The sequence below is a fragment of the Bubalus bubalis genome, chromosome 20 (genome assembly GCF_019923935.1).
Source record: "Bubalus bubalis isolate 160015118507 breed Murrah chromosome 20, NDDB_SH_1, whole genome shotgun sequence".
NCBI lineage: Eukaryota > Metazoa > Chordata > Mammalia > Artiodactyla > Bovidae > Bubalus > Bubalus bubalis.
Genome location: NC_059176.1, coordinates 5,609,473 through 5,637,104, shown reverse-complemented (window position 1 = coordinate 5,637,104; position 27,632 = coordinate 5,609,473). Strand labels below are relative to the sequence as shown.

At 46.1% G+C, this 27,632-nt stretch overlaps 1 protein-coding gene across 1 annotated transcript in view; it reads left to right on the top strand.

The window, feature by feature from the left end:
• Nucleotides 1-1,653: 1,653 nt before the first annotated feature.
• The window catches only part of EVL (Enah/Vasp-like), a 143,547-nt gene continuing 117,568 nt past the window's right edge, over nt 1,654-27,632 (top strand). The window contains exon 1 of the mRNA XM_025271198.3: nt 1,654-2,158. Coding sequence (XP_025126983.1) covers nt 2,154-2,158 — 5 coding nt within the window. The 5' untranslated portion in view covers nt 1,654-2,153. The remainder of the gene's footprint in view (nt 2,159-27,632) is intronic.

Genomic DNA, 27,632 nt, shown 5'->3' with positions numbered 1-27,632 from the left:
CAGCAAATCTTCCTCCAGCTGCAGGCTCTAAGGCATCAGGGAAAGTGCTCGATCTAGAGGTCAGAGTGGGCCACATGCTTTAGTAAACCAGGCTGAGAACAAACAGGTCAATGTCCTGGGAGGCTCTTCTTACAAAACTTTGCTATGCAGGAACAGGGATGATCCTGCCTCTGCAGAGCACACTGGGACATCTCCAGGGGACCTGGGGCTTGTCCATTTAGGAATTTTTAGGGTCTAATAAGTCTCTTCTATAGCCAGTCTTGGCCCCAGGAAGAGAGAGACAAATAAGGTTAGGAAGGGCTGAAAATCTCTGGGGCTCAGACAGAACTGTGGAGGACCAAGGTGCGCTTTGAGTCTGAAGACATTGGCTCAAACAAATCGGGGAAGGAAAGTGGAGATGTGATGGCCAAGGGTTAAGGAAGTCTGAGGACAGGTGGATGCTGAGGGAGGGGAATCAGTCTGCATCGTGTGAGAAGGATGATCACCGAAGCAGATGAGAATGGACGGGCACTGGGATTCTGAATCAGAAAAACCTTGGCTTGAGAAATGGCGCCACTACTTCCTGTATCTTGGGCAAAACAACTCGGTTCACAAAGCCACTTCTCACTGCTGGCCAGGAGTAAATAGCGACCCCTTTGCTGCCCTCCTAATGCATGCCAGACACCGCTAAACGTTTCACGCGCTCTTGCTCGGATGCAATTTTTTAGAAGACAAATTTCATTGTTGCTGTGATAGAGGAGAATGGGAGCTTTAGTGGTGATAGTGCGAAAGCGCAACGCACGGCGTCTAATTATGATGCGGAAAGTCAGACTCGGAGGGTTTAGTACTTTCAGCAACGAGAATGGCTAACCTTCAGGAAGGGCTGGGGATTTAGCAATCAGAGAAAAGCTGGACAACCCAGCGCAGCCGATGTGATTGTTCTCAAGTGTTTGGTTTGGGGGCGCCAGGTGGGGCTTTATTGTTGATACTGCCTCCAAGCTACGACTCCCCGTCCCAGTCTTGACTCAGTATTTACAAAGACAAGAGGTCAGTCGACGCCCCGAGAATCCAAGTGGCTCACTGGCTCCGAGCAGGCAGAGCCCACCGCAGGGCGGGGGGAAGATGGAATTCTCCCACCAAGGCCAAGGACGCCGAAGCTCTACGCTTCCTCTTTGGTTGGGGGAGGCGCCGGGTCCGCCTCCTCGGCCCTGCCTCTCAAGGCTCGCGCGTACTTCTAAGCCCCGCCCCCGCCACATCCACGCGTCCCGGCCAGGCCCCCGCCGAGCTCCTCGCCGCTCAAAGGCACCCTTCCTTCGAAGCCCCGCCCCTCGCAGCCAGGCCTCGCCCCAAGCCCCGCTCTCTAGGCCCCGCCCCGCCCCTCGCGGCCAGGCCGTTCCCTCAGCCCCGCCCCCTAAGCCCGCCCCGGCCCTCCTCCTCGGCCCCGCCCCTCAAGGATCGCGCGTTCTTCTAAGCCCCGCCCCCGCCACATCCACGCGTCCCGGTCAGGTCCCTACCGAGCTCATTTTCGCCGCTCGAAGGCACAGTTCCTTCGAAGCCCCGCCCCTCCCGGCCGGCCTCGCCTCAAGTCCCGCCCCCTAGGCCCCGCCCCGCCCCTCGCAGCCCCGGGCTCAGCTCTGCCGGAGGCGCGGGCTCTGGGGCCCCGCGCCTTTTGTGTGGAGCTTGGGCCGCCGCGCACGCTTTCCCCTCAGTCTCGACTCCTGGGCTGAGTTCGCCCGCGCGCGCGCGCGCGCGCGCACCCACGCGCCTGCCCGCCTCTCCGTCGACGGCGTCGCAGACGCCCGCGCCCGCCCGGGGACTGCGCCCCGAGTCTCGGGCGGGCGCGCGCGCTTCCCCCCGGCCGGCGGGACCCGGACGGCCCTCGCCCCTTCCCCTCTTCTCCCTTCCCCCCAACCCCCGGCGGCGCGCGCACACGGCGGCCCGGGCACGCGCCCGCCAAGATGGCAGGGGCCGGGGCCCGGCTGTCAGGCGCCGCCGCCTCAGCCCATCCCCGCAGCTAGCGGCCCGGACGCCCGCCCGGAGAAGATGAGCCCCCGCTGCCCCCCGCAGCCCAGCGAGACGCGGAGCCGCCGCGCCCGGGGCCGGCTGCCCCGCTAACGCCCCGCGCCCCGCGCCGCGCCCCCCGGCCCGCGCGCCCGCCCGCCCCGGCAGCGACAATGAGGTGAGTCTGGCGGGCGCTTGGGGAGGCCGGGCGGGCGGCGTGCGGAGCGCGGGGAGGGCCTCAGGAGCACCGGGGGTGGGGGGGCTTTGGGGACCCTGGGAGGGTCTGGGGGAGTCGGCGCGGGCGGCGCCCGCCTGTGGGAGGAGCGCCCGCCGGCGCTCGCGGGAGGCACTCGCGGGGGGCTGGGGGCCGGGTAGGGAGGCGACCCCGCGGACGTGTGTGGCCGCGCCCGGCCCCAAGCAGCCCCCCAACTCTGGCCGCCCTCCCCCGGACTTCATGCCCTCGGCCTCGGCCACCCTGTGCCGCCGCCCCGAGCTCGCACGTTAAGGGGTCGTGTCCTTCCACCTGGAGCTGCTCGCCTGCCTCTGCTCCCTTTTTCTCGTCCCCATTTCCTTTCTTCTTGCACGCCACTAAAGTGCAAGACCCACAACGTACCATTCCGTGGTTCATTACCCAGCCAGGGGGGATTGATGGTTATCAGTTCGAGAAAAAAACATTGCCAGCCCCAGGAACTCGAAATTCTCTCTCTCCAGAGGTCACCCAATCCTGACTTTTGCGGATTATCACTTCCTTGCCTTTTGTCTGGGTAATTGTACCTTCCAAACATATATCCCGTAAACACTATAGTGTCTTTCATTTTTGCCAGTTTTGTGATCTTTATATAAATGAAATACTCCTGCAATGTATATTCGTTTGTGTGTCTGGCTTCTTTCACTCAAGATGTTTCTGAAATTCATCCATTACCTCCTAACTGTTGCTCATTTTTATTAATCTGTCGTATTCCATTATATGAAGATACTACATCTTAACCATTCCGCTATTTGAGGACGTTTGTTTCTAAAACGTGAGCCGCTCAGTCGTGTCCGACTCTTTGCGATTCTATGGACTATAGCCCGCCAGGCTCCTCTGTCTTTGGGATTTTCCAGGCAAGTGTACTGGAATGGGTTGCCATTCCCTTCTCCAGGGGATCTTCCCAACCCAGGGATCGAACCTGGGTTCTCTTGCATCATAGGCAGATTCTTTACCGTCTGAGCAGTAGAACTTATAGGTCAAAAGATACTTGTATCTTCCAACTTTAAGAGGTAACACCAGATTTCTGAAGTGCCTGTACCAGTTTACACTCCTTCCAGCAAGTGTTTGAGAGTTCTTGTGCTCTGCTTCCTTGCCAGCACCTGGTATTGCCAGTCTTGAATTTTAGCCATCCTGGTGATTGTGCGGGCAGCCTGGTGAGGTATCCCATTGTGGTTTTGGATTATGGTTTCTTGCAGACTGATGAGGCTGAACATCTTTTTATGTTTATTTGATATCTTCTTTTATGAAGTACCTGTTCAGAAGTCTTTGGGGTTTACACATCTTTTTCTTCCTAATTTGTGGGAGTTCTCTGTCAAAGTCAAGAAGATAGTTTACTGTAACATCCTATTGCCCTGCCTTTCAAAGTAAGATCCGCAGTCCACTTGGAAGTGACTTTTGTGTAACTTGTGAAAAGGGGGTCAAATTTTTCATTTTTACCAGAACCATTTATTCAGCACTGTTTATTAAAAGACATCATCTTTTTTCCCCATCGCGTTGCTATGCCACCTTCGTCATCTTCCAGTCTTCCATTTGGAATCATTTCTTTCCATCTGAGGAATTCCCTTTAGAATTTCTTTAGTGCAAGTCTGCTGGTGACAAATTCTTAGGGTTCACAGATTTCCTTATTTATTCTTCATTGAAAAAGATTTCTTGAGATATCATTCCCATATCCTAAAATATACCCATTTAAAGTATACAGTTGGGTGATTTTTAGCATTTTCATATACACACACACATACAGTACTTTCACAGACTTAGGAAACCATTGCCACAGTCTAATTTTAGAACAGTTTCCTCCATTTTAGAAGGGTCTTTTCAGTAGTAGCAAAATTCTTGGTTTACCATTATTTTCTTTTAACACTTTAAAGATAGCTCATGGTTTCTAACATCGATTGTTTTCTGTTGAGAAGTCATTTGTCTGTTGTTCTTTGAAAGTAATCTTTTTCTCCATTTAAAGTTTTTAAAAACTTACTTATTTTAAAAAAGATTTATTTATTTGGCTTTACTGGGTCTTAGTGAGGCACGGGGATCTTCGATCTTCATCGCAGCATGCAGAACTCTTAGTTGTTGCATGTGGGATCCAGTTCTCTGACCAGGGATCAAACCTGGGCACCCTGCCTTGGGAGCTGGAGTCTTAGCCGCTGGGCCACCCGGGAAGTTCATCTGCCTGCTTTTGAAATGTTCTCTGTCTTTGGTTTTCAGCAGTATTTTCTGTGCTGTATGGATTTTTTTTAAAAAAGATGAACATAACTTAGGGCTTCTTGAATCTTTGGCTTCGTGTCTTTCATTAATTTTGGAAGTCTTGTGGCATCAGGACTGCATATATTGCTTCTCTCCCATTCTCTCTCCCCTTTCCTTCTAGCACTACAGTTATGCGCATTAGGCTGTTTCACTGGATCTTCTGTGTCTCTTAACCTTCCTTCTGTGGTTTCTGTCTCTTTTTCCTTCATTCTGGATCTCCCCTCTGTTCTCTTTCCTGTCACTTGAGTTTTTAATTTCAGTTATTCTGTGGTTTTTGGTTCTTTAATTTCGATTTGGCTTTCTTTTTATAGTTTCTTTGTATAGTTTCCAGCTATCTGCCAACATTATCAGTATTGTCTTTCAGCTCCTTGAACATGGTATATTTAATGCCTGAAGTGTGTCCCATTGTGGCAGTATTTGTAAGTCATTTCCACTATCTGTTTTCCTTGTTTTTCATTCATATTGTCTCATCTCCTTATGTATCTAATTGTTTTTGCTTTTTAATTTGTTTTAATTCTGCTGGACATCAGATTTGCAAAATTGTTTTTAGAAAGTCATTTGCCCAAGACGATGTTTTTCTCTTCCAGAGATAATTCACACTTGCTTTTGCCAGACAAATGGGGCACGTATAACCTGGAGTCTCTTTGGTGCAGTCTCTAGGATCAGGATGTTTCCACCTGTTCTGTTGGCCTTTAGTGCCAGTGTTCATCTCTTCTCTAGCCCTGTTATCCCCCAGCCCAACGCCATGCTTTTAGGATTCCCCCTAGAGCTGGCAAACACCCCCAGGGAAAAGTAGCCCCAAGTACTGATCTCATCTCCCTGAGCATCTGATGTCCCTTTTTCCTTCAAGCCTCCAGGCAGACTTTTACTCTATTTTCCCCCTGCTTTTCTAGTTCTTTCCAGCTGGAGGATTGTTCTGATTTACTAAGTTCATGTTTACTGGAAGGAATAGTCTCTGATGTGGTGGTGCTGGTAGTAAAGGACCCGCCTGCCAATGCAGGAGACCTAAAACTCAAGTTCGGTCCCTGGAGCGGGAAGATCCCTGGAGGAGGAAATGGCAACCCACTCCAGTACTCTTGCCTGGAAAATCGAATGGACAGAGGAGCCTGCTTCTGCTGCTGCAAAGTCGCTTAAGTCTTGTCCAGCTCTGTGCGACCCCATAGACGGCAGCCCTCTAGGCTCCCTCGTCCCTGGGATTCTCCAGGCAAGAACACTGGAGTGGGTTGCCATTTCCTTCTCCAATGCATGAAAGTGAAAAGCGGAAGGGAAGTCGCTCAGTCATATCCAACTCACAGCAACCCCATGGACTGCAGCCTACCAGGCTCCTCCGTCCATGGGATTTTCCAGGCAAGAGTACTGGAGTGGGGTGCCATTGCCTTCTCTGCAGAGGAGCCTAGTGGGCTGCAGTCCACGGAGTTGCAGAGTCAGACGCGACTGAAGAAACTTAGCATACATGCAAAAAGTCCCTGATATTAGGGACAGTTTGAGTCAGCATTCAGTTTTGGAGGAGACTTAAGCTATCAGGTTACAGTAGCTGTGGAGAATAACACCACATATTTTCTTGTGTTATAACTATATTAGAGCCTTTCAATTTGTGAAATGCGCTTAGGATCAAGGTAGCTTTAAGAATAAATCTTTATTTCCTTTTAGCAAGTAATTAATTGGAAAAAATGGCAGATCATTACTGTAAAGCAAAGGAAGCAGTTGCTGTTTCTCCCTTTTAATATTCATTTCTTTTTTCTGTTTTGATTTCCTTCATTGTTTGTTTGATAAATCCACTTGACTAGAACATTTTATTTATTTATTTTTTAATAGAAATTTATTTATTTTAATTGGAGGCTAATTACTTTACAATATTGTATTGGTTTTGCCATATATCAACATGAATCTGCCACGGGTGTATACGTGTTCCCCATCCTGAATCCCCTCTCACCTCCCTCCCGGTACCATCCCTCTGGGTCATCCCAGTGTACCAGCCCCAAGCATCCTGTATCCTGCATCGAACCTGGACTGGCGATTCATTTCTTATATGATATTATACATGTTTCAGTGCCATTCTCCCAAATCATCCCACCCTCTCCCTCTCCCACAGAGTCAAAAGACTGTTCTATACATCTGTGTCTCTTTTGCTGTCTCGCATACAGGGTTATCGTTACCATCTTTCTTAAGTCCATATATATGCGTTAGTATACTGTATTGGTGTTTTTCTTTCTGGCTTACTTCACTCTGTATAATAGGCTCCAGTTTCATCCACCTCATTAGAACTGATTCAGATGTATTCTTTTTAATGGCTGAGTAATACTCCATTGTGTATATGTACCACAGCTTTGATCTCTAATAGAGTTCTCAGATCCCATTTTGGGGCATCAGATGACAAGTCATGGATATAGAAATGAAAGTTTTTAAATACTTTTTCCAAAATGAATCATCCAGTTACCCTTTTTCTTTATGGATTTTTTTTTCTTTTAAAATGCTGCTAACAGTTTGACATGGTTCTCTGTTGCAGACTGTTTGTAGTCAAACATCCATACGTGTGTGTTTACATGCACCTCAAATACTGGGCCTTTGCAAATGGACCTAAATGAGTCGAGGGGGGTCTTTTCATTACCTTTGTTGTCAACTCATTTAATTTATATATTTGTAAGTGGTATGGCTCATCTTTGAAAATCCTTTTGTTCAGTGCTCACATTTTTTAAATGAAAATGTCATATTTTTCTTGCTAGATAATCTCATGGGAGTGCATAGATTGAAAAGGGTCAGAAATGAAACCTCTGAACTGACCCTGTCCAGGAGTGTCTTAGAAAGGCATAGGGCTGGAGATGCGTTCTAACAAATAAACTGAACACCTGAGGCACATGTCCACATACTGTGGTAAAAAGTTCTGTTGAATCAGATGACTTGGATAATTAGGCTGTGTCTGAGTTTTTCTTGGCTTCCCAGGTGGCACTGGTGGTAGAAACCCCCCTGTCAGTGCAGAAGATGTAAGAGACGAGGGTTTGATCCTTGGATCGGGAACATCCCTGGAGGAGGGCACGGCAACCCACTCTAGTATTCTTACCTGGAGAATTCCATGGACAGAGGAGCCTGTCAGGCTACGGTCTGTAGGGTCGCAAAGAGTCAGACACGACTGAAGTGACTTAGTACGTTGAGTTTTTCTTAATTTTCTAGACTGTTGCCTGAATTCTTATTTCTTTTTTTCTAACAGACCTTATGTATTCTCATATCTTTATTCAGAAATCATCTTTGGAGGCCTTCTCATTGGTACTGGGTTAGATGGGAAGAAGGAACCAACCTATCTGGCAAAACTAATACAATTATGTAAAGTTTAAAAATAAAATAAAATTAAAAAAAAAAAAAGGAACCAACCCCCCCTCCCCAAATAGTCCCCATCCCTAAAAGATTTATAGACACTTAGACCCATTTCTGAATCCTTTTTCTACTTAAAAACAAGACACCCACATATACAGTATTCAAAATATTTCTGTTTATATACTTTAATCATTTATCTCTTGGGAAGATTCTCTTCTGTGAACATTTTCCCTACCTGCCTTTTATCTTTTAAAGATCTGATATATAGAAGTTTAAGATTTATGTTATTAAGTCATTTTATTTGGAATTTTTCTTACATTTAAGATAGCATTTGTCTAGAAGTTTGGTAAGTTTTTTTTTCTGTTTTATATATAAAATTTCAAGAAATTGCATCCTTCAAATTGTCTGGAATATGAGGTAAAGATTCAAACTACATTTGTTCTTCAGAATTGCTGATCAGATATTTGATTATGTCAGTAGATACGTGGCAGAGATACCAGGAATGTTGAACAGCAGTTCAAACATGTGGATCCCAAAATCCGCTCCAGGGTGCGTGGTAACTTCTGAAGGAGCTTTACCCTCGGTGCTCAGAAAGTTTGCCTGCGTGCGTGCGTGCATGCGTGTGTGTGTGTGTGTGTGTAAGGCATGGGTCAGCCTCCCATCACCAGGTGTGTGTGTGTGTATGTGTGTGTAAGGCATGGTCAGCCTCCCATCACCAGGGCCAGCCGTGTATGTGTGTGTGTGTGTAAGGCACTGTCAGCCTCCCATCACCAGGGCCAGCTCTGTGTGTGTGTGTGTGTGTGTGTGTGTGTGTGCACGCATGCATGTCCACCAGTGCCAGCCGTGTGAGTGTGTGTATGTGTCTGCCAGGGCCAGCCATGTGCATGTATGTAGGTTGCCTGCCCCCACCAGGGCCAGCCAGCCGTGTGTGTGTGTGTGTGTGTGTGTGTGTGTGTGTGTGAACATCTGAAGGAGCATTACCTTCAGTGCTCAGAAAGGTTACCTGCCCCCACCAGGGCCAGCCATGTGTGTGTGTGTGTGTGTGTGTGTGTGTGTGTGTGTGTGTGGCATGGGTCAACCTCCCATCACCAGGTGTGTGTGTGTGTATGTGTGTGTAAGGCATGGTCAGCCTCTGATCACCAGGGCCAGCCGTGTGTGTGTGTGTGTGTATGTGCACGCCTGCCAGGGCCAGCCCTGTGTGTGTGTGTGTGTGTGTAAGGCATGGTCAGCCTCTCATCAGCAGGGCCAGCTGTGTGTGTGTGTGGGGGGGGGGTCAGGCTCCCATGTGTGTAAGGCACGGTCAGCCTCTCATCACCAGGGCCAGCTGTGTGTGTGTGTCAGGCTCCCATCTCACAGGTCTGGTTATGTGCCAGGGAACTATCTCCCCTGGGCCAAGGGCACTGTATCCATTTGGAGTTCTGCAGAATGCAGTGCAATTACAGGGCACAGTGTGAGCAACCCAGGCACAAACATGGTCTTCGTGTCGCAGTGAGTCCGCACTGGCTAACACATTGGAGTCCAAGCACACCTCCGAGCTTGTTGCTGCGGAACAGACGGCACACCTCCAGGTGTCTGTGGGAGTCGTCTAGGGAGCCCAGCTGTGGAGCTGTGGCCCTGCTGTGTGTGTATCTTTGGCTCTTCTCTCTCGTCCTGTCTGCTTATTTTTAGACATTTTTAGACATCCTATCTGTGTCATTACCATATTTATCTGTGGGTGATTTTTTTTTTTTTTTTAGTATTTACATTTTGGCTGTGCAGTATGTGAGATCTTACTTCCCCTATCAGGAATTGAACTCGCGCCCCCTGCAGTGGAAACTCGGAGTCTTAACCACTGGACTGCCAGGGAAGTACCTGAGTGATGATTTTCAGTATAAGCAATGTCATCTTTTTATTGGAAGTAATGTCATTTTGAATTTTGCTGGTTTGGCAGTTTTGTTTGTATCTAGTCACATAAATATAAGAAATTTTTAACTTAGTTTTTTAAGTTGCACCTGAATAAGCTACATGAAAATAAAATAAACCAGCATTGTTTCACAAGATTTTTTTCCCTTTAAAGGGAATCTGTCGTCTACCAAGCTGGAACCTTGCAGTAAACGGTAAGCTTGATGACTGGTCATTGTTGAGTGATCACAAGTGCTAGGGTAGCGCAGTAACAGCTTACGGAAGAGGGCCTCCAGCTTGCGGCTGGGCGAGGTGGGGAGGACAGTGGTCCCCTCCGCGAGCAGCTGTTTCCCTTCCCGTCCTGAATGGAGAAGACCTTATAGAAATGACTTCTAGCAGCAGTTCTCGTTTTTTCTGGTTTAAGTGGGACTTCCCTGGTGGTGTAGTGGCTGAGATACTGCGTTCACAACGCAGGGCGCCCGGGTTCAATCTCTGATCAGGGAACTAGATCCCATATACCACATGCAGCTAAGACCAGGCACAGCCAAATAAATAAATACATTTTTTAAATGCAGTTATATTGAATGTGGAGAATTTGAAAACGTAGTATACAGAATACAAAATCAGCATTGATCCTACTGTTGAAGGAAGGATAACCCATTAAACACGGGGTATAGTTCCTTTATCTTTTCCATGTGTGAGAGTGACATTTTCACAAAATTGATAATTTACTGTGTATTTGTATTGAGCATTTTTGCATTCGACATGTATGCATTTCCCCTTTGTTATTAATGTTCTTTGAAAGCATGTAAAATGGCTGAATAAAAGTGTATCAGATGATATACCATAATTTATTTACCAGTACCCCAAGTTTGGGACAGTTGTCTTCCTTTTAGAATACCATCATTGTAAACATGATAATGACTGCACGGTAAGCCTTAGAGTGCATCTCTGATTATTTCCTTAAAATAAGGTAGCAAAATAGTATTACTGGCACCAAAGTCTGTTGCTATATGTTATCAGAATGTAAATTTTAAGCAGGAAAGAGAGAAAGATAATGTTCATGAAAGGAACTTTATATTCCTGGTCTTAACTTGGAGGTTCCTTTCCCAAAAAGTTTGAAGATTAGAAAAGGAATTAGAAATAAATAGTGTGGTTGCACCTGTTTGCCAATGGGGGGAGCCCTGGTCCCGAGTCCCCTGAAGCAACTGTGTATGAGGATGGATTGTCTGTCTTTGTCTTTAAGGCTGTGTGAAAGATGTCTATTCTTGGGTTTGGACTTAAAGTAGGAATGTGAATGAACTTTTTTTTAATATTGATTTAGGCCACCTTTTGTCCCTCGTATTCTAAGCAGCCTGGGTTTTAGAGTCTAATAGACCTGGATTCTGCCCCAGAGCTAATCTTTACCAGCTGACTGCTGCTGCTGCTGCTGCTAAGTCGCTTCAGTCGTGTCCGACTCTGTGCAACCCCATAGACGGCAGCCCACCAGGCTCCCCCGTCCCTGGAATTCTCCAGGCAAGAACACTGGAGTGGGTTGCCATTTCCTTCTCCTTGGTGCGAATTGCTTAACCTTTATGACCCTCCAGTTTTCTCAAATATAAATGAGGATAATCCTTCTTATGTTTGCAAGGCCTCTTAACGTTTGCTTCCTTCTTAGGTTTGCAAGGCTCAAACAAGAATACATAAAAAGTTCTCAGTGTATGATGTTCAATAAAAGTTAGCTGTTTACCTCCCCCAGCTCACCTTGTTATGTCTGTGAGGAAGATAAACCCTGGACGATCTGGGACAGTTTTCTGGTTTCAGATACTCTGCCCTTTTGTCAGATTGCTGCCTAACTTACCTACCATAGGTGATCATTTTTCAGGTACTCTGCCCTTTTGTCAGATTGCTGCCTAACTTACCTACCATAGGTGATCATTTTTTGCATTAGAAACCACAGCTGCTATTGATACTTCAGCTTCTAAAAATGATTCAGGGACATTCTCTATAAAAGACACAAAATATAACTACTGAAATAAAGACAAAACAGGCATGTTATTTTGGGGTAGAGCAGATAATTGTACTAAGAAAACTTAGATGCAGAAATAGGCACTGCAGTTGAGCAGTTGACTGTGAAATTGACGGGCGTGGCAGCAGAAAGCACAGTGGGAGCCGATGGGACGCGCGTCCCGAGTGTCTTAGAGGAGATGGACACCGTCCCTTACAGGAACCGGTTTGGCCAGCCTCTTTCCTTCTCCAGTTCTTCCCCTTGTCACATATTTGTCCTGGGCATGCTCTGTAAAGCTTCCAGCACCTCATACACTCTCTGGGCGCTGTGCTCCATCCTGGGCTCTCTGTGGAGCTGTGTCTGTCTCTGTCATCTAGTTTCCATTCTCTCTCAAAGGATCCTTAAGTAAGCAGAGGTCTGACAGACCAGCTCCCGAGTTAACCTGAGGTCAGCTGCTTCCTTTTCCTCTTCAGCTTGCATAGTGCCTAGCCTTCAAATCTTAGTTGAAATGTCACTTCCTCAGGGAGGCAGTCCTTGACCCCTACCCTGACTGAGGGCCCTTTCTTGTTTGCTCTGTGGGATTCCATATTTCCTCTGCTGTTACTCTTTATATTCATAATTATTATACTTACCTTTTTCAGCCTAAGCCTCATTGAGGGTTGTACCTACTTCGATCTCTGTTGGGTCCCGAGAGCCTAGCGCTGTGCCTGGTGCTTGGTGGATGCTTTATGAAATCGATGCTGCCACTTGTACCCCAAATGGGCAATAAATCATGACATTCATTCTGCCTCGTCATGGGTCCTTCCAAGTACAACATTCCAGGCCGCTCCCAAATGCGAGGTGCTGGCATCCAAGATGAACGTGTTCATTATGTGCTTGACGAGTCCCTGGGCGCAGTGCTGTCATCCCGTGTTCCCACGCCACTGCCGGGACACAGGACTTGTTCATCGACGTGCGCCTGGGTTCTTCTTTCCTCTTTTTTTCTTTGTAAGGACACTGTGCACTGTTAACTCACAGGTGTCCCTGGTGTTTCTCAGACTTTAATGTGCGTAGGAATCACCACGCTGCTGCTGCTACTGCTGCTAAGTCGCTTCAGTCGTGTCCGACTCTGTGCGACCCCATAGACGGCAGCCCACCAGATTCCCCCATCCCTGGGATTCTCCAGGCAAGAACACTGGAGTGGGTTGCCATTTCCTTCTCCAATGCATGAAAGTGAAAAGGGAAAGTGAAGTCGCTCAGTCGTGTCCGACTCCTAGCGACCCCATGGACTGCAGCCCAGCAGGCTCCTCCGTCCATGGGATTTTCCAGGCAAGAGTATTGGAGTGGGGCGCCATTGCCTTCTCCGAGGAATCACCATGTGTCCTTCCAGAATGCAGACCCCAGGCCCCATTGCTGGGGAGGGAGGAATGCTTTTCATAAGCCTTTTTTTCTTTTTATTAATAGAATTTACGAGTTAAAGCAACTTTAGATTTATGGAAAAATTAAGCAGAGAGTACGGAGAGTTCCCATACACATATCTCCACTGGTACCGTTTCCACTGTTAGCATCTTGCGTGGCCCATTGGTTGTATTTAGTGAACTACTATTGATAACAGTATTAATAGCTGGAGTCCACAGTTGTTTGTTTGACCTAATGTCCTTTTTCTGTTCCGTGTTCTGATCCCGCATACCACATTACATTTAGGTCTTAAATCTCCTTAGGCTCCTCGGTTGTGATAATTTTTCAGATTGTCTCTGTTTTTTGATGATCTTGGCTGTTTTGAGATATGTTGCTACTTAGATATGTTGCAGGATGCCCTTCTGTTGGAATTTGTTCCATGTTTCGCTCGTGGTTAGCCTGGGGTTGTTAGTTTGGGGCAGGAAGATCATGGAGAAAGCGACGTTGAGTTGCACGTTACAGGGGGTGCCTGCGGCGTGCTTGGTCACTGTGGATGTTGACCTTGATCACCTGGCTGAAGCGGCGTTTGTCAGGTTTCATCCTTGTAAAGTTATTCTTTCATCCCCTTTTCATATGTCGTCTTTTCAAAACAGTCCTTGTTCATGTCATTGTTCAGTCACTCAGTCGCATCTGACTCCTTTGCAACCCCACGGACTGTAAGCCCGCCAGGCTCCTCTGTCCATGGGATTTCCCAGACAAGAATACTGGAGTGGGTTGCCATTTCCTATTCCAGGGGATCTTCCTGACCCAGCGATCGAACCTGCATCTCCTGAACTCTTTACCACTGAGCCACCAGGGAAGCTCAGTACTGTTGCGTAGCCCATGCTTAAAGAGTAGGGAATTAAGATCCTTCTGCTGAATGCTTTTTAAATTTTAATAATTAAATGTTTATGTTTATTAGAAAAAAATCACTGCATCAGATTAGTGGTATTTTAACTGGGTTCTCTAGAAAACTACCCAAGATGAAGGCTCGTGTGTGTTTGGAGGAGAGCATAGGATCAATATTTGGGGGAAAGAAGGATGATATATCCATTAGGTCCTGTCTTCATTTGGCAGAGGAGTGCCCCACATGGCATATATTGCCCCTGCTGGTGCTCTCAGTGGGTCCCGAGAGGGCACACATGGCAGCTCTCTGGGGCCACAACAGACCCCCCTTCCACCCTCAGGCAGGCACTGGACACAGATCAGAGCCTGGACAAAACTGGTTGCCTCAGGAATGGCTGGAATAAAAATAGTTAAGGCGGGAGGAGCTGAAATGATGCAGACGAGGTGCTTAATGCATGTGACTTTGTGGGTATTTCTTTTTTCAATTTTTTTTGCTTTACTGCCTCTTGATTTTCAGTCATAGCTAGAGAGTTTTCTACATCCCCAGGTTGAATTCACCTATTTTTTTTTTTCCTAGTTCCTGTATCATTTCTCTTTTCTTTTCAAACTTTTAAATCTTTGATCCACTTGGAATTGAATATATAGGTTTGAAAGCTAGATCCAATTTTAGCCTTTTCCATCTCGTTTTTCAGTTATCTCAGTACAACTTATTAAAAATTCCATTTTCTCCCAGTGTTTTTAGATTCTGTCCTTTGTCATATTTAATTAATTTGACCCATTTCTGGAGTTTCTGTTATGTTCCATTTCAGTTCAGTTCAGTTCAGTCGCTCAGTCATGTCCGACTCTTTGCGATCCCATGAACCACAGCACGCCAGGCCTCCCTGTCCATCACCAACTCGCAGAGTCCACCCAAACCCATGTCCATTGAGTCGGTGATGCCATCCAACTATCTCATCCTCTGTCGTCCCCTTCTTCTCCTGCCCTCAATCTTAGGTTCCATTGGTCTGTATTTATTTGTGTGTCAATATCTCATTTGATTAAAGAGGCTCTATTGTGTGTTTTAATATTTAGGAGGACTAATCCTCTCTTACTGCCTTAGCGAGTTGATTTTAAAGAAAATGATCAATTAGTAGCACTCACGTTAAACAGATGTGACAAAAATCATGGCCAAATTGTGCTTTAACCCAAAGGAACAAATCCAGAATGGCATGATTCAGCCATCTGAATGCCCCTTGGGACAAGTTCTCGCTTATAACGTGATATGTTTGGCTTTTGAATATGCATCCAAGGAGGCATCTGTGAGGCTGGAGGACACTCAACAGTCAATGTGACCCCTCAGGACAGGATTTTCAGCACAGTCAAGGCGCCCTTAACCTCAGTTACCCTCTCACCAAAGTATGAATGAAGCTGGTTTATTTTGGAGCCTTTTACCTGTAAAAAAAATATTCATTTGTCAAACCATAGAAAATTAGATTCAGGAACTTAGAAATTCTGTAAGTCCAGTGGTTTTTAACCCTCACTGGGCATCAGAAACAGTTGAAAAGGCCTTCTTCCCCACCCCTCTTCCAGTGCTAGGGCCCTGCCTTAGAGAGTCCATTAATCCGAAATAAAGTGTTTTGTTGTTGTTGCTGCTAAGTCACTTCAGTCATGTCTGACTCTGTGTGACCCTGTAGACGGCAGCCCACCAGGCTCCCCCATCCCTGGGATTCTCCAGGCAAGAACACTGGAGTGGGTTGCAGTTTATTTAAAATCTCTAGTTAAGTATGCAGCCAGAGTTGAGAACTGCTGATCTAGTCCTGAGATCAAGACTGGGTCTGGTTTCTCTGAAAGGTAGTACGTGCTCAGTAAGTGTTTGTTGACTGGCACATGAGCCCCCTATGTCTCAGATGAGAAATAGCCCATTTCTCAGACTCTAGAGGCCTTGCCTAGGCCGCATATATTGTGGCCTTGTTGGTCAGTCGTGTCCGGCTCTTTGCAACCCCATGGACTGTAGCCCACGAGGCTCCTCTGTCCATGTGGATTCTCCAGGCAAGAGTACTGGAGTGGGTTGCCATGCTCTCCTCCAGGGAATCTTCCCAACCCAGGGCTTGAACCCAGGTCTCCCGCATTACAGGCAGATTCTTTACCATCTGAGCCAGGGACATGAAGCTCAGATTTCTTATTTTTTTACTCTTCTTCACCCGTGGTTTCCTCTTTAGTTACAGGCCAAAGTAGGCAAGAGCATTTGCTGTCTTGATTCATGAGTTCATTTTTATGACCTCAACCCCAGTTCTTCCTGTTCAGTACACCAGAAACTTGAGAACGAACCTTAGACTTTGTAGTGAATTGGACTGTGCTGAAATTTCAGCCTGTGTTCAGTGTCTGCCCACCTCTTGGTGGGGATCAGGGAGGGGCGGGGAGGAGGAGCAAGGGCCCAGGGAACGGCCTTCCCGGGTGTCTGTTGTGTGTTGGGCTCCAGGTCTAGGGGTTTACAGCACCTAGGTTCCAGCTGTGTCATCTTTTGAAGGGAGCTCCATGCCTCCCATTCCAGCCGTGAGGCCTGTTAGATTTTAGATTACAGGGCATGATGAAATTAGTTTTGATTGATGCTTTGTTTTAATTAGGGCTTTATGGTTTTCTGTTAGTCAACAGCAATGCCAGCTCTGTTTTCTCACACTCCAGATTGCTTCATCGCCTGATTTGGTTAGTTCCCTGGGAAAAACTCAAATTTCAGAACTGTAGAAGTTGTAGAAGTCAACTAGAGAAGACGCGAATTAGATGATGTGTATTTTATGTTAGAAAGTTGCCGTCTGGTTCAGTTTTGAACAAGGCTTTTGTACTAGATTGGGGATTCTACTTCTGGCAGTGTTCCATCAGATCACTTGGGCCTAAGATGTACTAAGAACAAGACAAGGTGAAAAGCTGAGAAAGAATTGTCAGTTTGAGGGCACAGGAGAACCACAAGGCAGAAGGAATTTTCAGAGCCACGGTGTAGGTAGAGATGTCAGGTAACCCTACATTTGGCACCATTTCTTTTCTTAAAGCAATTGTCAGTGCTGAAATTGTCAACTGAGAAGATAATTAGAGCTTTAGGCAGATTCATGGATCAGGAAATTGTTTTAAAAGTTGGTGCACACCCTTGCTGAGAAGGAGAAGCCCTAGTAAACACCCCAGTTTTCCTAAGGGCTCTTCTTAGGGACAGGAGTGAACTGGACACAGACTGGCCATCTCAGGAGCTGGAGTACTGCTTTGTCTCATCTCTGTACCTAACTAGATTAAGGTGATCTGGAGTAGTTTGTGCCTCTGTTATACCTGCGTGTCAGAAACAAAAGCAAATCCTCTAGGAGTCTGGAATTATCTATGCACTTCTCATATGCAATGACTGGCATTCAATCAAGAATTATCAGATATATGAGAAGACTTAACCCAAAACGAATGGAAAACAGACAATAGGAATAGACATAATGAAATAATCAGACTTGGATTTTAAAAGAAATATGATTAGTATATCTAAGGAGATAAGTTATGTTTCACCTTTTCTTGTTCACCATGGTCATCTCAGCTTAGAGGCTAACTCAGACTCCTGGACAAGAGTGTTTATAGTTTTCAGTGGAGGGCCAGTGTGAACAAGTGTGGCTGTGTGTGGCTGCCAGTGTCCATGGGCATATTTGCATGGTTGAGACATTACTTTGCCAGCAAAGGTCCGTCTAGTCAAGGCTATGGTTTTTCCAGTGGTCATGTATGGATGTGAGAGTTGGACTGTGAAGAAAGCTGAGCGCCGAAGAATTGATGCTTTTGAACTGTGGTGTTGGAGAAGACTCTTGAGAGTCCCTTGGACTGCAAGGAGATCCAACCAGTCCATTCTAAAGGAGATCAGTCCTGGGTGTTCTTTGAAAGGAATGATGCTAAGGCTGAAACTCCAGTACTTTGGCCACCTCATGTGAAGAGCTGACTCATTGGAAAAGACTCTGATGCTGGGAGGGATTGGGGGCAGGAGGAGAAGGGGACGACAGGGGATGAGATGGCTGGATGGCATCACCGACTTAATGGACGTGAGTCTGGGTGAACTCCGGGAGTTGGTGATGGACAGGGAGGCCTGGCGTGCTGCAATTCATGGTGTTGCAAAGAGTCAGACATGACTGAGCGACCGAACTGAACTGAACTGAATCATCTTTGCTTAATCCCCTACTATGTAGCTTTGAGGTAAGGACAGGAGAGAAATTAGGATAATGATCATAGGCATTTAGATCTTAGAACTAGAAGAGCCCCTGGAGGTCAATATTTTGACTCTTTTGTTTTTATCTTTGAGAGACATGTACATTGTTGAGCTTGGCTTAGGCAACGTGAACACACACGGATGTTATTTTACATGGTAGAGCTGATGTTAAACACTTCATGAAAACATAATTTCAGTAAATGTGAATACCCTTCTCTTGGCCATACCACACAGCTGTGGTATCTTAGGTTTCCCAACCAAGGATCGAACCTGGGCCCCCAGCAGTCAGGTACGGTACCAAGTTCTAACCATTGGACAGTCAGGCAATTCCCTAAATGTGACTACTTTAAAAATACTTTAGAATTTTAAATTTATTACTGTAGTAAATGTGAGTTGTTGTTTTTTAAGTATAGACTTCTCTTATAAATGCATAACTACTCTTTATCTATTTTCGTGTAGCATATCTGCTTAAAAATTTACTTGAAAGGTAGATTTTGAGTACTTGAAAGGTACTAGGGATCAGGCAGTGAGAGTTGGACCTTGGGTGTTACTATGTAGCCAAGAAGTGGGGGGGATGGGGCATCTGAGGTGAAAGTGCCAGAAAACAGGTCTGGTCAACACAGTGTTTATTTATTTATTTATTCATTGCATTTGTAATGGGCTTGACTAGGGTCTTTCATCTTCTGTGTTGGTTCTTCCTTTTTGCAGTTCTTTGTACGGATTTATTATCACTTGAAGACAATGTTATGCAGGACGTCTTTCGTTAATTTAGTTTAATGTCCTCAGTTCTTCAAGTTATTCATGATTTATCTCTAATTAGTGGTCCTTTTGAGGACATCCCTTTCACTGAGCTCTGACCCACTGACGTCATTAGTGAAAGTCCCTCAGTTGTGTCAGACTCTTTGAGACCCCATGGACCATCCATGGAATTCTCCAGGCCAGAATACTGAAGTGGGTAGCCTTTCCCCTCTCCAGGGGAATCTTCCCAATCCAGAGATCGAACCCAGGTCTCCCGAATTGCAGGCGAATTCTTTACCAGCTGAGCCACAAGGGACATTATTAGCATTAAAAAATTTAAATTCTCTAACATTAGCCTGAACACAGAAAAATGTTGGGCCTGGCACTCAATTGAAACCCTTTATACAAAACAGAAACACCACACTTGGAGCCTCTGTGCCTGTAAACAGATGAAAATCAAATGTACCCATTCTTGTACTAGCTGAGATTTCTGACTGAGCATCTTTAGGGACTTCCTATCCTAGGAAGAAGGAAAATGCCCTCCTGGATTTGTGTCGCTGTGTAAGTGTAAACAGGACACTGAGGACAGAGTCCCGGCTAGAAGAGCAGCCCTAGAAAGAGAACCACCTGGAGAGAGTCCACACCTGTGGATGAGGCAGGCCTCATCACTGGGGGCCGCACAGGCGGACAGAATCACTCTGAGTTTTATTGAGACCCCTGTGCTGATTTGGAGAAGGTAGTGGCGCCCCACTCCAGTACTCTTGCCTGGAAAATCCCATGGACGGAGGAGCTGCAGTCCATGGGGTCGCTGAGGGTCGGACACGACTGAGCGACTTCACTTTCACTTTTCACTTTCATGCATTGGAGAAGGAAATGGCAACCCACTCCAGTGTTCTTGCCTGGAGAATCCCAGGGATGGGGGAGCCTGGTGGGCTGCCATTTATGGGGTCGTCCAGAGTCGGACACGACTGAAGCGACTTAGCAGCAGTAGCAGCTGTGCTGATTGCTGGGCTGTGGGTAGAAGACATGATTATCCACACACGTAGCTTATCGCCAAGAAGCTAGAGCACAGGTACCTCACAGTCAGTGAGCCTAAACCTAGACTCACCACTACTGTCTTTATGAGCAGTTGGTATTTGGCAAAGATGCCAAGAAAATTCAAGGGGGAAAACACCCTTTTCAGCAAATGCTGGGACACCTGATTATCAACATACAGAAGTTGAATCCCCTACTTCCATATACAAAAGTTAACTTTTAGATTATAAACTTAAATGTTGAAGCTAAACCTTTTTTTTTTTTTTAATAAATATGTCTTTCTTTACTTATCTGTATTTTTGGCCGTGCTGGGTCCCCATTGCTGCGGGAGAGCTCTCTCCACTCTAGTTGCGGTGCTGGGGCCTCTCGTCGCGGGGGCTTCCCCAGAGTCACTGCAGCCTGGGTGCGCTCCAGAATGCGGGCTCCTTGGTTGAGGCACGTGGACTCGGTTGCCCCTCGGCATGTGGGATCTTCCCGGACCAGTGTCCCTTGCATTGCAAGGCATATTCTTAACCACTGGACCACCAGGGAAGCCTGCTAAAACTTTCTTACAGGAGAAAATATAAGAGTAAATCTTGAATTCGGCAATGTTTTTTTAGATGTAACACCAAAACACAAGTCATAAAAGAAAAAAAAAATAAATTGGATTTCATCTAAACTAAAAACGTGTGCTGCAAATCATACTGTTAAGAAAGTGAGAAGACAACTCACAGAATGAAAGAAAGTACCTGATGAGGGATTTACATCTAAAATACACAACGAAGTCTTCCACCTCAGTAATAAAAAGACAACCCACCTTAAAAGGGGGCAAATGATTCAAATGGACACTTTTCCAGAGAAGAGATACACATGGCCAATAGATACACGAACAGGTGCTCAGCATCATTAGATATGAGGAAGTACAAACCAGACCACAGTGAGGTACCGCTGGCCTCTCACTGGACTCAGAAGGACGGATGAGGGCTTCCCCAGTGGTCCAGGGGTAGAGAGTCTGCCTGCCAATGCAGGGACGCAGGTTCGATGCCTGGTCTGGGAAGATTCCGCATGCCTCAGAGCAACTAAGCCCGTCAGCCGCAACTGCTGAGCCATTGTTCTAGAGCCTGTGCTCAGCAACACGAGAAGCCACTGCAGCGAGAAGCTCGGGCCCCTCAGTGAAGGGTAGCCCCCGCTCTCTGCAACTAGAGAAAGCCTGCTGACAACAGCGAAGACCCAGCACAGCCAAAAATGAATTTTTTTTTTTTTAATAAAAGGACAGCTAATAACAAATGTTGATGAGGATGTGGGTAATTAATCTTCACACATTGGGTAAGTGACTCTGTAGATAAATCTCATATTGGAAACCTCAAACATTGCCTGGGGAGAATGTACAGTTGCTTTGGGGAACAGTCTGGTCGATCTTCAGAATGTTAAGCGTAAAGTTTCCTCATGTGTCCGTTTCCACATTGAGGCATATACCCAAGAGAAATGAAATGTACCTCCATACAAAACTTTGCATGAGTGTTCATAGGAGCTTATTTGTAGTAGCCAAACAGTGAAAAGGACCCAAATGTCTACGTCCTTATGAATGGATCAGTAAAATGTGATACAGTGGGATATTATTCAGCAATAAAAAAGGAACGAGGTGCCCATCCTGATAAAACATGGGGGAACCTTGAGAATATTATGCTGTGAGAAAAAGCCGGTTACAGAAGATCACATACTGTGTGATTCCGTTTATATGAAATATCCAGAAGAGGCAAGTTTGTAGGGACAGGAAGTAGGTTAGTAGATGCTGAGGTTAAGGGGTGAGAATGGGGGGTGGCTGCTGGTGGGTGTGAGGTTTTTGTTTGGGGGGGTGATAAAAACAATGTAAAATTAGATTGCAGGGATGGTCACACTGCTTTGTAAGTATACTAAACAGTCATTGAATTGTGTACTTAAATGGGTTACTTCTATGAAATAAAAATCTCTTTCTAAATAAATCTGCTAAAAAAAAAAAACTGAACGCACTGGTCTCCTTCCCAGACTTTTCTTCCCAAATCCTCATTCTCACTGAGCTGTGGCCCAAACTGAAACCTGGAGGCTTGATGAAGTCATTCGTTCCCTCTCCCCAGATCCAGGCGGATGCGTCATTATCGTTTCTTCTTCCCTAAGCTGTCTTTTGTCTGTCCCCTTTCTCCGGAGCTGGGATACTGACATAAATAGGTTATCATTATTAAAGTGCCATAGTCACATTCCACTTTCCTTCTTTCCCTCTTTAATTGTCTCCTCGGTATTTTGTTAAATTGTCAGAACTCAACTCGGAGTTAATATTCTCTTCCTAAGTTTCTTCAGAATATTTCTCTGTCTTTCTGGATAAAGTTATAACTTCTTAGCAGAGTTTATAAAGTCTTGGATGAACTAGGCTCTCTCTGCCTCTTCAGATTGGTTTCCTCTGTTCTCCATGTTTATAAGGAACCTAGCCTCACATGTTCTTTGTATATGACAGTCTTCCTGGTTGTGATGCCAGTTTCAAGTGGTCAGCCGGCACACGTGGTACCGTGTGGGACAGCACAGATCATGGAATTTCCATTATTGCATCATAAGCACTCACTAAATGAATGAATCTTCGCTCAGTAAATATTTCCTGAGTGAATGAGTGTGATCATAGCCATTATATGTGACAGGAATTCACCCAGCGTCTGCTCTTATAATTTTGGTGGTTAGGTGTTCCCTGGGTTATTAGGTTAGCAACCCAGCCCTAGGTGTCTCTCCCTTCTTCTTATATTCAGTGTGTATTTGCTTCTCTGAAAAATGTGTGCTAATTGATCCAAGTCCTACATCGTCTATCACAGCACCCAAGTTATTAGACTGTGGCGGTCATTTCCTCGACTTTGCCCTGGGTGAAACACCCTGCTCTCTGGAGCTGTGTAGAACAGGCTCCAGTCCATCTGTGGTTCTCACGCATTGTTGACTCCAGATGCGACGTGGCTGTGGTGAGACCGGCGCAGAATTCTGATAGGTATGTTTCCGGGTGTGCAGCCCTGATTGCTGTGAGTTTCAGAATCTGGCACAAAGTCCAGTGAGGAGGCAGTAGCAGGCTGAAAGAATTGTTCACTGAAAGTATGTTGCATAAGCTCAAGACTCTTCAAACTTTTTTTAGAGGGGAGCTTTTTCTGTCACCGAGTTCATGGCAAGTAAATTCTTGTCTGAAAGTATTTCTTGCTTCACTACTATTAAGGCACCTGTGTTTTTAAATCACAAAAACAGTTGATCATAGTAGAAAATTTAAAGGCAATGGGTCAGCAAAAATAAGAGGAAAAGCAGCCTCATCACATCGCCCAGGAGGTCACTGTCAACTTTCTGCTCTGGGGCCTTTTCTTCTGACCACATGTTAAAAAAAGATGTATATCTTGTGGATTTGTTCTGTGCATACAGCTTTGTAGTCTTTTTTATTTACCAGTGCATCCTGTTTAATGGCATACTTGTGAAATATTCTAGTGCTTAGCTTTTTTCAACATTTTATTATGAAAATTTTCAGACTTCAAAAAATCGAGTTACCTGGTAAATGCATATATTCCCACCACCATTCCCCTGCATGAGCTTTGTCACTTCTCTGTCCATTTACCCACCTCTCCTATTGGTCCACATTGTTTCCTTCAGAAAAGTTTACCTTCTGACAGTTTGCTAGTATTTTGATGACTGGAGGTGTCTAGATTATCTAACCAGTCCTCGTTGGATATTTAGGTTCTTCTCCATTTAATTTATGGTTGTCTCTCATTGTTGAGTTTTGAGATTTCTGGATATAAGCCAGAAATCTCCCTTCTGTTTACTCATTCTGAACATAAGCCATTTATCAGCTCTGTGATTTACCCCCATCTGTAGCTTGCCCTTTCATCTTGGTGGTGTCTTGAAGCACGTCTTTGATTTAGATGAAGTCCAGCCCACCAACACTTTCTTCTGTGGATCCTTCTCTGCCCAACTCAAGATCAGGGAGATTTTCTCCTGTGTTTTCCTCTTGAGGTTTATAGTTTTTACTCTTACACTACGTCTGTGACCCACTTAAGGATCGATGCGGTAATTCTTAAGTGTTGTACGAAGTAAGGTCTCTGTTCGTTTTTATACAGATTCTGCATTGTTTTGCACCGTCTGTTGGAAGGACTGTCCTCTCCCCGCTGGGTTGCCATAGCACCTTTGTTGCAGGTCATTTGTGTACTCTTTCATGATTTGCTACAACATAAAATAAATTCCTCCTTTTTATTTTATTCTTTTTTTTGGTGGCTTGAACAGCAGGCGTCTGCTTCTCACGGTTGTGGCGGCGAGGGAGACCATCTGCTTTTTTCTTTTCTGCCTCTGCTCCTTTCGGCTTCACTCACCAAGCGTTTTGGAAACAGTGTCCTTGCCATGGCGGCTCCCATCTCAGCTACTGGTGATGGGTAGTAGAGGCGTGAGGGTGTGTAAAGAATCGGGGTGGGGGGGTGGGGGGCAGGGCAGCCTCACTTCTTACCCTTTCTCCTATCCACCAGGGTTGGTTATTTGCTTGGGAAAGTAAGTGATAAGTGTTAAAGAGTGCCTAACTGTGAAAATTTCATAAGAGCGGCGACTGAATAGATGCTTTAGTGTGGAGGAAGTGCCATCTAGCGTGTGCTAGGACGTCAGCAAAGTTCAGAAACCTTTCTTAAGACTGAAAGTTTCCTCTATTACTCTCTCTTTTGAAGTCAGCTCTCTCGGGGCAGTCATCTAATCCTATTTTATAGTTTGTGGAAATACGATTAAATGTAAAAGTGCAGCTTAGAAAGACCTGAACTCTGCTTCACCATTTATGTACTTACTAATAATAAAGGTAGCAGGGACTTGCCCAGCGGTCCAGTGGTTAAGAATCTGCCCTCCAGTGCAGGGCTCAGGTTTGATCCCTAGTCAGGGAACTAAGATTCCGCATGCCACTGGGCAGCTAAGTCAGCTAGAGAGCCCCGTGCTGCGACGAAAACCCTGTGGGCCACAGCTATGACCCACTGCAGCCAAATAAGTAAAGTGTTAAAAATAGGAATAATAGTAAAGGATAGCAGGAGCTCGTATTAATGAGTACTTTTCACATGCCCTCCCTGTTCCAACACTGAACACACATCATCTCTTTATGGTTCTCACAGAAGGTAGCTGAGGTGCTCCCACATTCTCTTTTCATGCTGAGGAGCCTGGGGCACAAAGAGACCAGTGAGCTGCCCACGTGGTAGACAGCACGGGCCCCAGCAGGCCCCAGGTTTGAGCGTCCCAGCACAGTGCAGCTCAGAACCAACAGTGCTGGAGCTCCAGACACTGTTGAACCTGTGACCCTCACCTTCAGTTAGTACTCGATAGTCCCCGTGTTTTTTAAACATTCATTTTAAAAATTGGTTGTAAACATAATTGTTTACCCAAATGTGGCTCTGTTGGCATGTCTCGTATGGCTAACGTATAACAGATTGGCTTTTCTTTGAGTAATTTCAACCTTTGAGGGAGTTGAGAAGCACAAGGAAAAGGCGGTTCAGTTTCTTGTTATCGGTTGCTGTTCTTGCCTAAAGGGCAGGGTGATGGCGTCCTGCACATATTAATCAGCGCGTAGGCTCATCCCTTACATGTAATAGTCATGGTCTGGAGATTGGGGGTTTACTGCCACAGTTGGGCGTATGGTGTATTCTCAGTGTCCACTGACCTGGATTCTGGGAGAGGAAAGAAAGGCTTAAGACAGGGAGGTATAGGGAGCAGGGATGAAGTAGAGTTGTCATGGAGACAGGCTGAGAATGGACAGGAGATCTGGGTTCTGCCCGTGCTCACTGGTGGTCTTGGTGAATCATTCCCCTCCTCTGAGCCTCACCGTCACCACTGATCTATCTGTGAAAGGAGAGGATCGAACTAAATGATGTCCCAGGCCCAATACAGTGTGGTTTCTGTGGTTCTGTGGAGCTTTCTGACTCAGAACAGAATTATTCAGGGTGTCGGACATCCACAGTCAGGGCAGCGTAAGTCAGCGTGAGGTGATCCATGGGAAGAGTGAAGGAATCTGCAGACGCTGCTCCAGGGGTCAGCCTCTGGCCCGGCCCCTGATGAAGCAGGACTGAAGGCGTGCTTTCTTCTCCCTCCATCTGCACCTTTCCCAAACGGAAGTACCATGTGAAGTATATGTGAAGTACCATGTGAAGTACCATGTTAGCAAGCAGGGCTGGCAGGATAAGGCTCGACTCTGGTCACAGCAAACCTCCTAACCCTGCGGGTCTGTGGCTTTGCCCTCCGTACAGTCAGGACGATAGCCCCACCTTGCTCACTGGGGCAGGGGCTTCTTTGGCCGCCCTGATGGGGTCTGTGGATGTCGGCAGTCACTGAGGTGCTTCCCAGCCAGAGACTGAGTGTGTCCGTGAGGTAAGGGTTTCAGCTGGAGGCACCCAGGATAGCTTAGTCCTTCCTCTTAAACAGTGGAAAGAAGCAAGGGTTCCCATGGTTACCATCAGGAGACCAGAACCTCAAGCACCCAGCACTGAGGGCGGCTCCTCAGTTCTGTGCTATATAGCCTGACCTAGACCAGGGTTTCTCGAGAGGCAGTGATTCCAGTCAGATCAAGGCAGACTTTATTTTCAGGTAGATAGGGATTAGGGTATTCTAGGAAAGCTCACAAAGGTCAGTAAATTAGTACTAATTAATAATATCCACATGGTTCTCAGGTTTTAAAGGCTACTTGAATTAAGTTTATTAGAGCCAAGAGGCTGTAAAATAAATCGACCCAAAAAACTCCCATAATAATCATAGTAATAAGTCTTCCCTTTTATAGTGCTTCCACTGTACAGAAAACTTTTACAGAATTATCACAGCACCCCACAGGGTAAGTAAACATCACACTCACTTTCTAGCTATAAGAACGGACTCAGAGGCAGCGGGGCCAGTGCCGCGCAGCTTGTCATCAGCAGGCCTGGCACCCGCGGAGAGAAGAGCTTGTTTTTATTGAACTTGTGCTAAATGCAGACTGCTTCCCCGTTCACCGTCTCACTTGTTCAGTTGCTAAGCCGTGTCCGACTGTTTGCGACTTCATGAACTCCATGAAGGACAGGCTTCCCTGTCCTTCACTATTTAATCCACATATAGTCTTGAGTTGGTATAATCCCATTATATAGATGAAGAAACTGAGGGTCAAAGGGGCTAAAATAAGTTGTTCAAGCTTAACAACTAAGAAGTGACAGAACTGGTATTTGAAAATCTGGATTTTTTTTTTTTAAGTATTTATTTAGCTGTGAAAGTGAAAGTTGCTCAGTCATGTCCAACTCTTTGTGACCCCATGGTCTATACAGTCCATGGAATTCTCCAGGCCAGAATACTAGAGTGGGTAGCCTTTCCTTTCTCCAGAAGATCTTCCCAACCCAGGGATCAAACCCAGGTCTCCTGCATTGCAGGTGGATTCTTTACCTGCTGAGCCACAAGGGAAGCCCTTTGTTTAGCTGTGCTGAGTCTTATTTGTAGCTTTGAACTCCTAGTTGCAGCATGTGGGAATCTAGTTCCCTGACTAGGCATTGAACCCAGGCTCCCTGTATTGGGAGTGGGGAGTCTTAGCCACTGGACCACCAGGGAAGTCCCCAGAACTGGTATTTAAATTCAGCTGTTGTTTGGCTCCAAAACTCAGCACTGCTGCACTCTCTTGCCTCTCAGTTCATCTGTTCCTTAGTTCATTCAACAGGTGTTTATTCTGTACCTGGGAGTGTTTCAGGCCTAGTCTCAGGCTCCACAGCTTGCTCTCATTTGAGATTGCCTGTCTCATGAAATCTGTTAGAATCTCA